Consider the following 15,613-nt stretch of genomic DNA (forward strand, 5'->3'; position numbering starts at 1 on the left):
TGCTCATCCCACTTTTGGGCTTACATCGGAGCCTAATAGCTACTCGCAAAGTCAGCCTTACTCTCAACCTTTTTATGTTCAGGCCTCTATTCACTGCCCGTTTGCTACAATTTAAAGCAGCCTGGCGATAGTCCTCTCACTTGGGCTGGGCTACCCCCTCCAAAATATGGCTCTGTACCATCTAGCGAGAACCCCAGCTTTCGTTCCATTCGACCTCACTTAGGTATTTCAAATTAGCGCACATCTACAGCCATGTGAGCTATTATCTAGTAGGTCTACAGTATCTAGGAAGCTTGGATTGCCAATGAGAGCATACTCCACAGGAACATTATGATTCGGGGAATATCGTGTTTTGTTCGGGAGTGAACGCATACAGGTGGGGTGAATGACAAACAGGGAGTTGCATGAGTGACGTCTACCAACAGAGGTTTCGGTGAGGAGCACTACTTGTCCCCACTATTACTTAGGATATTTATGCGAAAGTGTGCGTTGGAAGAGACATATTATTATACCAATGAAGAATTGTTATACACATTAGTCGTTCCCGTCTGTGATATCCATCCATTCCCATAATTCATCAACAGTTTTAGTTCGTAGCAAGACTTGGCAGATCGCCATCCCATTGGATCTTCATGGTCGATGGGAATGGCCAATAGCTGCTTTGGTCTGCAGTCATATACATCGAAATCCCTCCAGGTCCAGCAATCTTCTTCAGTTGGCCTTGAGATCCAGGAGCCCGTCGGAGGTTGTCTAGCCGTCCCACCACCCTCAGCATTGTCGTGAGAGCCAGCTTACAGATGCCCATGCCTAAGCATTGATGAGGGCCAAATCCAAAGTGGGCGTACAGGTTCATGTCGCGGTCAAGCTTGACCTTCTCCGGCTCGGGAAAGCTGCGCGGATCCATGGAAGCAGATACCTGCGAAAAAAAGAAAGAAAAAAAGATGATGAGTAAATGTCTGCTAGAGCCAGGGACGTCACTATTGAAGAGGGTTTGGTGCTACTTACTAGGTTGCATAGTACACTTTGGCCGGGCTTCAAAGTATACTTTGACCCGCCGTCATCAACGACGGTGGGCTTCGCGACCAGTCGCGGCAAGCCGACGGACGACCGCAACCGAGCTCCTTCCATGAAGCTGCAAATTTGTCAGTACATGTATGCGAACCACTTTTTGAATAAGATAAGTGGAATTTGTGGGGTTCAGGAAATGCTTACTATCGTAGAAGAAGAGCATCAGCCTCGGATGTGTTTTCTTTGGCGAGTCGTTTAATGTCTGGCAAATGAATGGATCCTTCATCTGAAAGGTAGTAATCAAGGCACTGCGAGAAGAGTTGGGCTTGATTTGCTACCATGCCACCCGCTGTTGGTAACAGATGAGTCCAGACAATCTCAGCTGGAGGAACATTGCTGTGAAGCAGACGCTGAATCATGTGTTCGCCGTATTCACTGAGGACATCGTGCCGGTGCAGACTGCTAACTAAGTTTGCGATGAAGCCGGCCTTGTTGACAAAGTCGACATTGGCCATGGTTAGTTCCCCGAGCTGTTGAGTCACATCCCGGGCAGTCTGGTTGAGCTGGAATGATGTTCCAACATCGGCATCGTAGAAAATGGAGGCGAAGACAAGTGCCAGTATTTCGTACAATTCAGACTCAGCAAAAATGCCCCTTGGGTTAGACTCAGTCTTCAGGGGCAGAGAGAATACATTTGCGCAGAAATGGACCTGGGCGTAATTTGCGACATCTCGGACAATATCGACTTGATTGACGCCACCCAGCTGGTAAGAATGTTGGCGTAGGAGTTTTATGGTGATATCCTCATAGAATCGCTTCACCTCACTCTCCCACTTGTCGCGGTATAGGGCCGAGCCCATCATCCTGCGTGATGCAGCGTTGGGTGGCTTGTCACCCGACAGCATGAAATCCCGACCATAAGGGTGATTGTTGTGGCGCATCAGAAATTCGATCTTGCTTCCCCAAGTGACCTTGAACGTCTCTTGGTCGTTGAGAACGGAAATACAAGCCGCATTAGAGCTGATGAATTGCGGCAAAGGCGTGTAACTCGGCCGGCCCCAGCTGTAATCTTGAGCAACCGAAAGCTTCTCAAGAATCTTCTTGTTCTCAGATGGGATGACCAGAGGGAAGTGTGCGTAAACGGAATCGCCTTTGAAGTGATTAGGAAACGCACGCAGCACCAATTTGTAAAAGACCTGCCCCTGGTCAACGGAGTCCTGAGGCTGTATTTCGTTGTAAGCCCAGTTTGTGAGATGCTTTGGTGTGTAATCAACCGTGTAGAAACGGTCTCCACGGACAAGGGACACCGCATCGGACAGGATGGCTCTTGATATTGTGAAGTTTGTGCACAGACCGCTTCCAGGCACTATTGCGTCTTTCGTAGCCTCCACGATAACGCCGGGATACATCTCCACCAGGTCAGGTTCATCATACAGGTTCTTGAGCTGGGCAGCAATGTATGGATCAGGATTGATTTCCTCGAAGGTCTTGTAAGGCGCAAGGTCGAAAAACTTGCGGAATTCGTTCAGGGTAGCCAAGTTCCAAGAACGCGCCTGCAAGATACCGAGGGCCTCGATATTCCTGAAGACTGATGGAATGTTACCTGCACCAAAGGCACCGGCACAATCCTCAACGCCATCCGCGAACATGTTCGCGAGGTCGCCATCATCGAAGGCACCATCTGCATTACGCTGTAATCCAGCAAATGGACGGTCCGGGGGTAGTTCTGGTAAGCTTGCTTCCCACTTGGCCACGCCCCTAATAAATTCCTGTAATGAAACATTGTTGGGATCCTTTCCTGGGAACAGATCTTTGTACAGATCCTGTGTCCATTTCTCGTCACGCTGAGATATGCAAGCATGCCAGCGGTAGACGAGATTGAATTCAGCAGACACCTGGTTGCCCGTAGCTTCCGCTGGGGCGCTTCCTAGCAAGCTATCCTGGATATCAGCTCGAGGATCCAAGCTCCACAGACTGTCTGTTCGATTGATATTCAATATAGTCCGAACATAATCTTTGAGAATAATGTTAATGTATAGGCCACACGTGACCAACCGACCAGTCTGGAAGAGATCGTTGTCGTACTTCGTGCTGGCGTCGACATCGGACTCATCTGGTTTGGTGAAACGGCCTCCTTCATTGATAGTCGCCAAATTTTCAACAACATAGTTGTGGAAGCGGTTGAACATCACCAGAAGTACGCCGACACCGGGAGGGAAACCAAGAACACGTTTGCTAGAGAAGCAGTCCGGCTTGAGTTTCCCATCCTTGAAAGTCCTGACGAGATCCTGCTCGTCTTGGTTGTTGCCATAGAGCGGCGAAAGATCCAGATACGAGGAGGTTTTGTTCAAAGTGAAGTCACTGCGGTCCGTTTGGAATAGATCTTTGAGCATGTCAGCTGGCAGAACTTATGAAAAGAAACATGAATTATGCCATGCTTACCGTGAATGATGACGGAGGCGAGATAGAACAAGACACTGGAAATCTTGTTCGGGTGCTCCTTGTATTCTTTTCTTTCCAGTAAAGAGGCGAACAGCGTGCTTGGGTCCGGCAGCGAAGGCGACTGAACAGTTGTTGGGCGTACAGACCTGGCATAGTGGCTACCGGCTGCACCAATATGAGGCCACAGGAAGTTCTGTCAATGAAGAGTTAATGAAGACCTTCCAGAAGAGTTCGGGAGACACTGTACATTTCCTGATCCATCGGCCTTGCGATACGAAGAATCCCGGCCTAGGTATCTACATTCCTCAATGAGTCTCTCATTGAACGTCATGCCCAATGAACTTACGAAATTGGAGGATGCTCCAGGTCATTCCAGAGTTGCTTGAGGAAGGCGTTCGTCAAGTCCTTCCCATTCTTAGAAGTCGAAGGGAGTCCGGCAGCAAGCTGGGCTTGGTCAGACGGACTCGACAGGTTCAATAGGCAAGAGTAAGCACTAACCTGAATCACTCGCTCCATTATATAGTGTCTATCATCGACTGGCTGGCCTGTTACAGCATCCTTGACGACCTCAAGCAGGGCCTTGATATCAGTGAAGTCGACATGGCTAAGGTCCTTGACAATTCCCGTTTGATCAGGCTCAGTAATATAGGTCCCGTTTCCAGTCGCCGTAGGTAAAGGCCGCAAGGATGCTGAAATAGCTTTTTCGACCTGGGAAATTGTGCTCCCAATGCCGTTCACAATGGAATGATTATTTGCGCCAGACATTGCGTGTAGGCTGATATTATACAAGTTGTTGTCCAAGAGGTGCAATGCCGCTGCATACCCAAAAAGCCAAGATCAGCATGATGTTCCAATTATGCTTAACCTCGACTCTACAAATAAGAGGAAAGAGGGGCAGATAGATCTCCATCTCATGACTCTAGGACTATGGATTGTCCCAAACAAGACCCACCTCATGAAGTCATAGAAAGGTTGCTCACCTCGGGAGTCTAGACGTTCTGGAACCGCGCCGGCTACCGAGGAATGCGAACGGCGAGGATGTTGAGTGCGGGGAAGAACTTAGTTAGGTAAACAAGAAGGGTATCAGTATAGACAAGAATTAATCCCCGTGGTAATGGGAGCTGAGGTATATACTAAGACGCAGGGGACTCAATGCGAGAATGCGCATGAGAAGTTGGGGGGAAAATCAAGCAAGGAAAGATATTCAGAGGAACGGTCTTTATAGGGTCTTGTCAGCGTCATAGCAGCACCCGAAGAGAGGAACAGCCGAGTCGGCAACCCCGAAGAGAATGAATAATACTACTAAATGTCCACGGAGCGATAGCAGACACCGGCGTCCTGTCCGTAACGAGGAATACCTCATTGGACGTGACAGGTGAGCAGACAGCCTTCTGATTCGCGTGCATGAGACATGACCTCGGCGCAGTTCACACCGTATGCAAGGCTAACAGGTGGATGCGGACTATGATCGAACATGCCTTAGCACCAAACTCTCGATGGGTGGCCTTATCCACAGTTTAGACAAGACGTATGGCGTGCGCAGCCGAAGAAGATACGAGGGATAGTCATGGATGGACCGTATCGTGAGGCTTTGGACGGGTGGCCCTGGCAGTGTCCCCGGCAAACTCGACTGGCGGGGACTCTTTTTCAGCCGGGCAAAAACCCGGTCGATCTGCGGCTGGAGCTTCAAGTTAGCGAAGGCGGGTGGGAGGAGCTGAAAAGAGTGCCAGAAGATCTTGCAAATCCAGCGCACTGTTTTATTATTCCCCACCCTCCTATTTCATCGTCGTTCGGGGACCTGTGCTCATCCAAAGTTTGCGAGTTGCCCTTGACACCTGGTCGGGGTTACTGGTACTTCATCGGGTAATGGTTGACAATACGGTCAATTCGGGGATGGGGGGGATCTTAGAGTAGAGAGATCCTATCAGAGCGCCTCCCTTTCGTTCCCAACGAGGCCAGTGGATAGTGGCAAGCACGAACTGCATGGATAGTCTGGCTTGGGATGTGGTGAGTTGCTGTCAAGTGGGCGGGCTGCTGCTTAGTACGGGGTAGATGAAGGTATGCCGCTAGCACCGAGCTAAAGACGGAGCTGCTAAATGAGCGGGGGCAAAAATGAAGAAAGGCTGGCTGACAGACTGGGACTAAGGCGCCACTATTTCCTCCGTACACACTGTCGGATAAAGCTGAACGCTACTATTCTGTTTAGTACGTCTATCAGGTCTAGCCAGTCCCGGTAGTGACCTTGACAATCGGGACAATCGTAGCGGGCGCATATGTTTGGCTGACTTGCTGATACACAATGGCGTTCATAAATTTCAGTCTTGATCCATTTCTGATGGCTCCAATTACGCCATCCTCCTTCTGTTGTATCTTGTGGCCCATCATCACCGATAATACTTGATTGTAATGGTCTCAAGTCCATATTTATCCGGAATATACGTACTATCAACAGCACAAACCAAGCAGGGAAAAGAAAAAAAAAATAATAGTCATAATAATAGCAATTGAATGGCGTATTGAATAAGCAAAAGGCATAACTAAATCTTAGAATGCCGATATGACCAAATGCTGAGAGATACAGCAAGAAGGTAGCACTCTGTAGCAGGCAGCGAAAACGTGGGAACAAGATAATAAGCACAAAGGAAGAATGGGAAAAGCAAAAACATTAAAGTGAATCTAGTAAGATATGTAAGCACAGGGAAGGGCCTTGACAACTCTCTGTCAGCGTCACTGTGACGGACAAGGTATCGACTTGGGGATTGTTTGTCCCTCAAGTATCTACTCCGTACTCCGATAAGTAGTACTGAACGACCCTTCCGGGTAACAATAGTAAACTCTTTTAGAAGTTTGGTCCCCGGCAGATCGTCCCACGTGATGCTTCGCGGGCCGAGGAGGAATGCCTGGGGTCTTTCTTAGTATGATTAGTCTCGATACACTAAGCAGCTCACTAGTCCGCAATGGCCTCTTGACTAGCCGCTTTTTGCTGGGCTACTCTCAACAAGTCTGTCGCTTCCGTTAACCGGGTACATCTGCGCCATCAATACTATCTTTCCTCGTATACAAACCCTGGCACTGTGCTCTTACCTCAGCTCACGTGGCATAATCCTCACATAACATCCCCTGTGCCTGCCGGGTCATTACGAGCCTGCGTGTCTTCAGCCCAATCCCAATGGCGTCCCTCACTTTGGTTGTTCAGCCCCGGGGTAAGTTTCCTGGCCACCATCATCTCCCTTCCAGTCAATGTCAATCAATATCTCCGAACCGAACTGACATTGGCTTCCCATCATTTAGGTAAACCCATTAAGAAGCTCCCCAAGGAGGTTCAGGTGTCCTCCAATGCCTCGACCGCCGAAATCTACAAGAAGCTCGCGGAAGCCTCGGGCTTCTCCATCCACCGTCTCAGGATCACCAAGGGTAGCGATCGCACTGTAGTCCCCAACTCCAAGGACTCGACCGTCGACGGAATCGGTCTGAAGGAAAAGAGCGTCTTGCACATCAAAGATCTCGGTTAGTAGATAAGCTGACACAACCCCATCCCAAACTACACCACCACTATATCCCGACTCATTCACTAACCGTCTCCATAATCTTCAGGCCCCCAACTTGGATGGCGCACCGTCTACATTATCGAATACCTCGGACCGCTCTTCATCCCGGCTCTCTTCCTCTTCCCCCTCCGCCCATATGTCTACTTTAACTTCGACAAGCCACTTCCCGACCCATCGCAGTTCCAGCTCCTGGTCTGCGCCCTCCTGACCATCCACTTCATCAAGCGCGAATACGAAACCGCCTTCGTCCACCGTTTCAGCAATGCCACCATGCCCGCACGCAACATCGTCAAGAACAGCGGCCACTACTGGGTCCTAGCCGGTTTGAACATCGCCTACTGGGTCTTCCGTCCTGACTCCCCCGCCGCCACCATCCAGGACTCTTTCCTCCTCTACAGCGGTCTGGCATTGTTCATTTTCGGCGAGCTTGCGAACCTAAACGCTCACCTTGTGCTACGCGACCTGCGCCGTCCCGGTACCACGGAAAGAGGCATTCCCTCCGGATTTGGATTCAACGTCGTCACCTGCCCCAACTACTTCTTCGAGGTTGTCAGCTGGGTGGGCGTCTACCTGCTGAGCGGAATGAGCTGGAGCGTTCTCTTCTTCATTGTCGTTGGTACCGTGCAGATGGCTCTCTGGGCTAAGAAGAAGGAACGCCGCTACCGCAAAGAGTTCGGTGACAAGTACAAGCGCAAGCGCTATGTTATCCTGCCCGGTCTGTACTAGACAAGAGCACGGTTACTTTGAAAAAAAGTAGTACGCGTGATGTGCGAGGTTATCGGCCTCGCATGCGTTGTCTTGGCATTGGCCAAGCTTACCCGGGACCTTGCATGTACCTCGACTGCGTTCGGGGGTAAGGTGTGCGGAGAGATGAATGGTTCTCGACGATCGAGAAGATTACGGCAGAGTTTTGTTCTCTGCATGATAGTTTGTCCACCAATGTGTAACCTATTATGATAGATTATAGTCCGGTTGTTAGTTTTATTACGAGAGTTATGCGGAGGTTATTAGTTATTGACGTGGACGAATAATAATCATGTTTAATTTGAGCAATAATGCTATTGGGTTGCGAGGTAGTAGGTAGTAGGTAGTTTTCATGCAGCATTGGAAAGAATGCGCTGGCTGCTCTATGGACCAATATCACAATACCAAAGTCCGAAGACAAATTGTCAAATAAACTCCCAACACCAATGGAAATGAAATCATACCCAAACTCCCCCAAGCAAATATGGGCATTACATTATGGAACAGCGAAAAATGAGAGGGGAGAAAACAGACACGAGAGAAAGAGGTTACTCATTCTTCATCTTTCCCGCCCAAAGCCGATAATACGGCTCCATTTCCTTCTCGCAACTCCGCTTCGTGTCGGTGTCACAGCCAAGGAACCGAATGACGAAGTCACCGTCCTTATAGACGCCGTCCACGCCAGCCCCGTTTGAATCCTTGCTGTATGCATTGATGGTCCGCTGTGGAACCAGAGCCAATCTGGCCAAGATAGTTGGGTGCCATTGCACAATGTGATCCTGGACAGGAATTGATGACGTAGGTTAGTTACTTAGTCTGGTGACGCAGGAAAACATGAAGCAAAAGCAAAAAATAAAGAACCGGTTTTGATAAGGCGAGCATCCGACTAGAGGTGTACGGCGGAACAATAGAAAAGCTAAAGAGGATAGATGCGTAATGTGTCTCCTCACTTACCAGAACGTGGGTCTCGGCCTTTGCAAAGTTATAGCTAATGTACAGAGGGTCGAACCAGAAGTCGAGGAAGTATTTGGCAAAATCACCCTGTCGAAGGAGGAAGCTACCGGAGCTCAAATCCTCCGCATCGGTGGTCATAATGAGATCGACATCTTGAGCCTGTATATGCGAAAACGTCTTGATTATGCTATCGGGAGGCACGACGGAGACGTCCTTGAGCATGAGGGATTCGAGACGGTCCTTGTCGAGGACGTGCGATTCAAGTGATTTGCTCGGGTTCATTATTAGGGCGTGAGCATCTAGGTGGAAGAAGTACTTCGAGTACGGGTTGGAGGCCATCGCGTGACGGAGGGCTGGGAGGACGGCCCAGGACTTCGGGGCGTTATCGAGGACGGTTTCATAGTCGGACACGTTGGCGAAGAAGTTCGTATAGCCTGAATCACAATTGTGAGACATTAGAACAGTTACTCAACACGAGGAAAGTGACTGGGTTACTGTCGCCTTACCATGTCGCTTAGCATAGTCCTCTCTGTTCTTGACGATCTTCTGGATGTACTCGTTACTCCAAGCCGTCCTGTCTAGAACGGTGACGACGACGATGCTGGATGTTCCTGCTGGTACGGCGGGGGCCCCTGTACTTGTGTAGAAGAACTGGGAAAGAAGGAAGAAGACGGTGAGCAGGGCGAAGCCCAGAATTGCCACAGCTTTGAGCTGTTTCCTGCGCTTGAGTGAGATTCGCGACGAGCGAGCGTACGGAGGGGTTATCGGAGTCCTCCGCGGAGGCAGAGCGAACTGCATGATGCGTGTACTTGTCCCCAGCGGGTAGATGCTGGGCGACTGTGAAAGATGTAAAGATAATCAATTGCAATTCCGTTGGATCAGGACATTCTAGCACGTAGTTACGAGCTTGGAGCGGAGGCAGCATCAATTGCTTGTAACTGATCCGGCTTCACGGGCTCCTCTGCCGGATCCGGAAATGCGCCCGCGGATCTTTGTTGGTCCGAGAGATCGCAGCATTCCAGGCACAAAGCCGATGACCTTGCAGATTGTCTATTATGAGAGACATTCCAAGGCCAGTGATGATGATTATTAATGGTTGGCTCATGATGAAGTAAGGTTGTGGTTGTTTAATGTCTATGTATAGATACGATGATATCTTCCCATTCGGGCACGTTGGATCCCGCATGGATTGCATCGCAAATCTTCCAGAGTCACTCGCAACTTTCTAACGTGGTGATGGATCAGTGTTGTATATGTAAGGAAAGGTATTGGCTCAGACACGTTTACCATACCGAGGGCCAATCTGCAAATATGCTTGAGTTAGTCCCTTCAACGCCATGTGGACACCAAGGTCAATTAATCCAAATTGCATTGGTAACATATAAATACACTGAAGAGCGCATCACGCAAATCCAAGCAGTCCATGCAAGATCTAAATAGTAGCTGTACAGTCGTCTTTTTCACCATCCGAGATATATGAAAGCGGTATGCAGACGCTGTCGACCATGACCAAAGAAATAATAATACAACAGACGCCCATCCGTTGGTCACCAGATAATCAACCGAAATTGACCGTCCCAAATCGACTTTGCTAGAGACATGCCCCGTAGGTCTCTAGTACTGTTTCTCGTTGTACGTTGGCTTCGTGATCTCCTTGATATTCGTCTCCTCCTCCACCTTCGCCTTGATCTCGTCCTCCTTCTGCTTCACCCACTCCTCGAACGTAGGCGGTTCGGGCAAACCCAGCTTTTTCCGCTCTTCCCGGAATCTCTCTTGAATCTTGGGCGTCTGCATTATCTTCCACCGCAACTCCCAACCAAAGATACCCATCTCCCTGATACGGCCCGGGCGGTCGCTCAGAAGGTAGTTGTCGAGGCCACCGGCCTTCCGGATCGTGCGCAGCGCTTTGCGCGTGACCTTGATGAAAAGGTCCTCTCCGAGTGCTTCGCTGTAGAGCTTCTTCCGACGAACGTTGGGCTTCCAGAATCGGCGGGTCTTGCCCTCATTGCGGCCTTGTGAGATCTTGTTTCCGAATTGGATCATCGCGCCTCCGTAGAGACCGGAGTTGGACTGCTTGAAGACATAGTTCGGACCGTAGGGGTAAGGAGGGATGTAATCCGGCAATTGTTTCGTCTTCTGTGCCGCCAATGTCGTGGAGAAGGAACGTTTGGGGGTCGTGACGGAAAGGTTGCGAAAAGCCGCAGAGAGGGAGAACGGAAGGGACATGGTCGAACGAGTCTGTAAACCCGCCATTGTGTAGATCAAAAGGTCGATAGGCAGTCGACCATGACAGGGAATTGACCGGGGAAGAGAAGAACGGGCGCCGGCAGAGCACAGCAGCAGCGGACGAGATAGTTGGAGATAGGCGTGGACCGTCCAGCACCGGATGGTGAAAGAATTTGGGGGTCGCGGCTGACCGCCTTGGCCACGGCCGGCTATCATTGATCGATTCTCCCCAGCTGCGCTTGAATTTCGGCCAGAAGCAGCTGCATCCAGACTCGTCTTTCCTTCCATCATCTCCAGGCTTTTCTGATCCTGTCAGCTCTTCCTACTTCTCGTGTGTTTTCCTCCTTGCCGAAACTTTCTACAACCCCACGATCGCATATCTGTGGCTTCTGAGTGAGGTCACAATCCCTTCACCATGGTCCAAATCAGTGAAGTGAAGGGCAACTCGCGCGAGAACAGAACCGCGGCCCACACGCATATCAAGGGTCTTGGTCTACGACAAGATGGCACTGCGGAGGCGTCAGGAGATGGTTTCGTTGGACAGGCAACTGCTCGTGAGGTACGCGACAACATTGGCGCTCAGAAGTCTTACTCTCTAAGCTCTTAAACCTATGTACTAACCCGGAGGCTTGACATGACAGGCATGCGGTGTTGTTGTTGATTTGATCAAGGCGAAGAAGATGGCCGGTCGTGCCGTCCTCCTGGCCGGTGGACCCGGAACTGGAAAGACTGCTCTGGCCCTCGCCGTGTCGCAGGAGCTGGGAACCAAAGTCCCCTTCTGTCCGATCGTTGGTAGTGAGATCTACTCTGCTGAGGTCAAGAAAACAGAGGCACTCATGGAGAACTTCCGGAGGGCAATTGGTACGCGATCCGTACAATCTTGACGCGAAAGTCTCAATAGGCTCTAATGCATCGATAGGTCTCCGTGTTCGCGAAACGAAGGAAGTATACGAAGGTGAAGTCACGGAACTTACACCCGAAGAGACGGAGAACCCTCTGGGAGGATACGGACGCACGATCAGCCATCTGATCATCGGCCTAAAATCTGCCAAGGGCACCAAGAAGCTGCGCCTGGACCCCAGCATCTACGAAGCTATCCAAAAGGAGCGGGTCACCGTGGGAGACGTCATCTACATTGAAGCGAATACCGGAGCCTGCAAGCGTGTCGGACGGTCCGATGCCTACGCCACCGAGTTCGATCTTGAAGCAGAGGAATACGTGCCCGTACCGAAGGGAGAGGTTCACAAGAAGAAGGAAATCGTCCAGGATGTGACGCTGCACGATCTGGACATGGCCAATGCGCGGCCCCAGGGTGGACAGGATGTGATGAGCATGATGGGACAGCTCATGAAGCCCAAGAAGACCGAAATCACGGAGAAGTTGCGCCAGGAGATCAACAAGGTCGTCAACCGCTACATTGACCAGGGCGTTGCGGAGCTCGTTCCCGGTGTCCTCTTCATCGACGAGGTAGACTATTCCAGCCCTTCACAGCCTTACCTTACAATCAGTTGCTAACCCCACCCCTAGGTTCACATGCTCGATATCGAATGCTTCACATACCTCAACCGGGCCCTCGAGTCCTCCATCTCCCCCATTGTCATCCTTGCCTCTAACCGCGGCAACACGGTCATCCGCGGCACCGACGACATCTCCGCCGCCCACGGCATCCCTCCCGACCTTCTCGCTCGTCTCCTCATCATCCCCACCCACCCTTACTCTCCCGATGAGATCAAGACCATCATTCGTCTGCGCGCCAAGACGGAAGGCCTCAACATCACCGACCCCGCCCTGGAGAAGGTCGCCGAGCACGGCAGCAAGGTCAGCTTGCGGTATGCTCTGCAATTACTCACCCCGGCTAGTATCCTTGCCAAGGTGAATGGACGCCCAGGAGGTATCGAGGAAGCCGACGTGGCAGAGTGCGAAGACCTGTTCCTTGATGCGCGGAGGAGCGCCACGATCGTGAACCAGGATAGTGAGAAGTACCTCAAATAAGCGGGACGTGGCATACTACTTGGCTGGATTTTTGGGGAGCAGGCAAGACGGGGTGTGAAGAGAAAGCGAACGAAAGAAACAAACAAACAAACACATACAAGAAAGCAATATGTATACCATGTCTGCAGGTCTTATTATTATTTCCTAACTAAACCGGGAAGAGCGATTGCTTCTCCTATGAATGAGCTATTTTACGTTAATGTCAACTACTAGTATTAGGATTCTCTTTCAACCTCCGGAAACGTGTTGATAATATTTCTCGTCTAGTAATATCCGTAAACGTCCCAAGACTCTTCCCTCTAACAAACATCATTCTTCAAGAAGTCTTCTCCTTACTAGCAGCAGCAGCATTGCACATCGGTCTAAATCTTGTCTTCGCCTTCACAGCTGCACCCGGCAAAGCTCTAAACAAAACCAAAACGAGTCTCATAATGAGAACATAAACATGAACCAAACGAATAATCGTCCGGATCACATTATCTCTCAAGCCGAGGCCCGGGGGCCCTGAAGCCGCCGCCTCCAGAGGATCCTGGTGGAATTTCACGTGGAATGGAGCCTCGGCGCCTAGGTCCTGTATGGCGATTCTAAGACCAGCCGTGATGGCATCTTCTAAGTGTCCGCGTCCTGTCCAGCAGAAACCGTAACTCAGACCACGCTTGTTCTGGATGGAGGGGAGATGGTGTTGTGCTATCAGGGTCTGGGCGCTTGGTTCGGGGTCGGTGAACTCCCATACACCTTGCACTTGGCTTGGGTGGGGTGGAGTGAAGGGGTTCAATGTGATGTAGATGGGGCCGAAAAGGTGGGATGGAATGCTGTCGAGGAAGTTGGCGATGTAGATGAGGCTGGAGATGTGGGATGTAGTGGTAGTGGTGTTGTTGCTTGGTTGGGTTGGCCAGTCTTGGTTGCTGGGGCCTAGGATGTAGTTGCAGGCGGGGCCGGGGTCCTCGACGCTGGGCATGAGCTGGTTTGTGCGGTTAGTAGGAGATTATATATAAGCGGTTATGACTTACAAGAGGGTCTGAATGTAAAACAGAAATGTTTCGGGTTGATCCCAAGCTTCGCATGATCTCCTTTTCTTGCTCGTTTGCGAGCGGTCCCAATATCTTGATAGTCTCCTGGCCGTTCACGGCGAAGACGATATGGTTGAAGAACATTTCTTCGCCCGCAGATGTCATGATGCCATACTTCTTTCCATACTGAACGACCTCCCTTACTCTGGTCTTAAGATGGACCTTGGAGGAGGGGAAGCTTTTCGTCATGGTCTGGATGAAATGACTCACCCCTGGTCCGATACGACGCCAGTCTGGCAAGGCTTGACGGGGCCTCAGCAGCTGATGATCACACAGAGCCTGGACGAGAGCTTTCGCAGGCACCCGTGGCAGGAATTTCCCCGCATTTGTGCTCCACAGCATGGACAGCAGTGGAGCTAGGTAGTTCTCGATAAAGATATTGGAGTACTCTTCGCCTGCGAGGTACTCATGCATAGATAATGACTGGGCGTCGGTGGGGTTACAAGCCTCAAAGCCCTGATCAAGTACGTCCACGGCCATGTATCTCATCCAAATAACATCGCACAGTATACGATAGGTCTCAAAGTTGCAAAGCGTCCATGGACGAAGAAGAATACTTTTCAGTACGCTACCACACCATTGGAAACTGTCAATCCCATCTGTAGCCCCAAAGGAGAACGGAGCCTTGACACCGGTAATCCCGAGGTGGTCTAACAACGAAACGAGGTTGGCTGAAGGTGTGAATTAGTCAAGAAAGATACGGGCTCAGAGATTGCCACTAACGAGAAGTCCCAGCATTGAAAGTGGGAGGACTTGTATTGACATCAACTCGGTGATCATTATGCTCAAAAGGCAGGGCCTTTACGCGCCCACCAAGAGAGTCCGAGGCTTCAAAGAGATGGACATCATGGGTGGAATTCCGCAACGCCCAGAAGGTCGTGATACCCGTGCAACCGCCCCCTATAACAGCAACACGCTCAGGCTGAAAGAGCGGCATGAAAACAACAGCTGTTAGCGGTTAACCTTGCCATCGAGCAGGTCAACCGAAGAGAACGACAAGAAGAAATCGGCGTGAATTTAGCGCCTTTGAGATATTGATTTAAGAACCAGTCGCAGTGTCTAGTGCACAGCTTGGAAAGATTGTAAAGTACTCCTTGCCCTATCCGGAGGTACTGGGATAGGGAACATTGGAGTGGCAAGATAGTAGAACAGTCTCACAGAAAGATCGAAGACCAAGGGTGACGAAAGATTTATCAAGACATCCACGCGCGCTCAGATCCCGGTCTGCTACGCGCTTTTGTCCTCATGTGGCGGTCAAATGTGATCGCATCAGATGACAGACACAGATAGGGCGACTCGGCCAGAGTCTTCAAGGAATGTTCCTTGAAATTAAAGCAGATCTACCAAAAAGAGGGCCGAAACGAAAACTAGGGTAAATATGTGACATGTCACTAGTGAGGGGGGCCTAGGAAGAGGGCCAATATAAGAGTCGAGGAGGAAGCTCCACCGATCTGAGACGGAAATAATGAGGGGGGCGAATCCTGGAGAAGTTAATTGACCACGAGTCAGGGGACCATTTCCCTCGAAGCAGTGGAAAGGAACAAGCCAACCATAATGTCAGCCTCCCACAAGCGAGGGTGAGCGCTGGGACCCTGGATTGGAGGAACGGCGTTCAACGGCACGATGAAT

General features: G+C 50.6%; 6 protein-coding genes across 6 annotated transcripts; 2 read left to right on the forward strand and 4 right to left on the reverse strand.

The window, feature by feature from the left end:
• Window positions 1–484: 484 nt before the first annotated feature.
• On the reverse strand, window positions 485–4,514 carry BDQ94DRAFT_94411 (peroxidase/cytochrome P450 family protein). Its single transcript, XM_026776896.1, has 8 exons — window positions 4,431–4,514; window positions 3,949–4,265; window positions 3,797–3,894; window positions 3,698–3,746; window positions 3,451–3,643; window positions 1,213–3,391; window positions 1,006–1,132; window positions 485–916 (listed from the first exon to the last, which is right to left on the reverse strand). Exons 2-8 carry the CDS (start codon window positions 4,213–4,215, stop codon window positions 587–589), a joined length of 3,243 nt encoding a protein of 1,080 aa, XP_026621769.1. The 5' UTR covers window positions 4,216–4,265; window positions 4,431–4,514; the 3' UTR covers window positions 485–586.
• A 1,943-nt stretch (window positions 4,515–6,457) lies between these two features.
• BDQ94DRAFT_151482 (trans-2-enoyl-CoA reductase (NADPH) TSC13) lies at window positions 6,458–8,025 on the forward strand. The gene is made up of 3 exons (XM_026767760.1): window positions 6,458–6,653; window positions 6,742–6,957; window positions 7,045–8,025. The coding sequence occupies exons 1-3, from the start codon at window positions 6,620–6,622 to the stop codon at window positions 7,722–7,724; spliced, it is 930 nt and encodes a 309-aa protein (XP_026621770.1). The 5' UTR covers window positions 6,458–6,619; the 3' UTR covers window positions 7,725–8,025.
• Window positions 8,026–8,054: 29 nt separating this feature from the next.
• Window positions 8,055–9,607, reverse strand: BDQ94DRAFT_94427 (putative alpha-1,6-mannosyltransferase subunit). The gene is made up of 3 exons (XM_026776897.1): window positions 9,203–9,607; window positions 8,697–9,130; window positions 8,055–8,521 (listed from the first exon to the last, which is right to left on the reverse strand). The coding sequence occupies exons 1-3, from the start codon at window positions 9,492–9,494 to the stop codon at window positions 8,291–8,293; spliced, it is 957 nt and encodes a 318-aa protein (XP_026621771.1). The 5' UTR covers window positions 9,495–9,607; the 3' UTR covers window positions 8,055–8,290.
• Window positions 9,608–10,047: 440 nt separating this feature from the next.
• On the reverse strand, window positions 10,048–11,050 carry BDQ94DRAFT_151486 (mitochondrial 54S ribosomal protein bL28m). The gene has a single exon (XM_026767761.1). It carries the CDS (start codon window positions 10,947–10,949, stop codon window positions 10,311–10,313), a length of 639 nt encoding a protein of 212 aa, XP_026621772.1. The 5' UTR covers window positions 10,950–11,050; the 3' UTR covers window positions 10,048–10,310.
• A 138-nt stretch (window positions 11,051–11,188) lies between these two features.
• Window positions 11,189–13,138, forward strand: rvb1 (RuvB family ATP-dependent DNA helicase pontin). The gene is made up of 4 exons (XM_026767762.1): window positions 11,189–11,481; window positions 11,564–11,783; window positions 11,842–12,389; window positions 12,450–13,138. The coding sequence occupies exons 1-4, from the start codon at window positions 11,338–11,340 to the stop codon at window positions 12,912–12,914; spliced, it is 1,377 nt and encodes a 458-aa protein (XP_026621773.1). The 5' UTR covers window positions 11,189–11,337; the 3' UTR covers window positions 12,915–13,138.
• A 92-nt stretch (window positions 13,139–13,230) lies between these two features.
• Window positions 13,231–14,921, reverse strand: BDQ94DRAFT_174427 (uncharacterized protein; the record flags this gene model as incomplete). Its single annotated transcript, XM_026772345.1, has 3 exons — window positions 13,231–13,875; window positions 13,925–14,655; window positions 14,708–14,921. The coding sequence occupies 3 exons, from the start codon at window positions 14,919–14,921 to the stop codon at window positions 13,231–13,233; spliced, it is 1,590 nt and encodes a 529-aa protein (XP_026621774.1).
• Window positions 14,922–15,613: the final 692 nt, after the last annotated feature.

The sequence above is a fragment of the Aspergillus welwitschiae genome, assembly GCF_003344945.1.
Source record: "Aspergillus welwitschiae strain CBS 139.54b unplaced genomic scaffold BDQ94scaffold_42, whole genome shotgun sequence".
NCBI classification, from domain to species: domain Eukaryota; kingdom Fungi; phylum Ascomycota; class Eurotiomycetes; order Eurotiales; family Aspergillaceae; genus Aspergillus; species Aspergillus welwitschiae.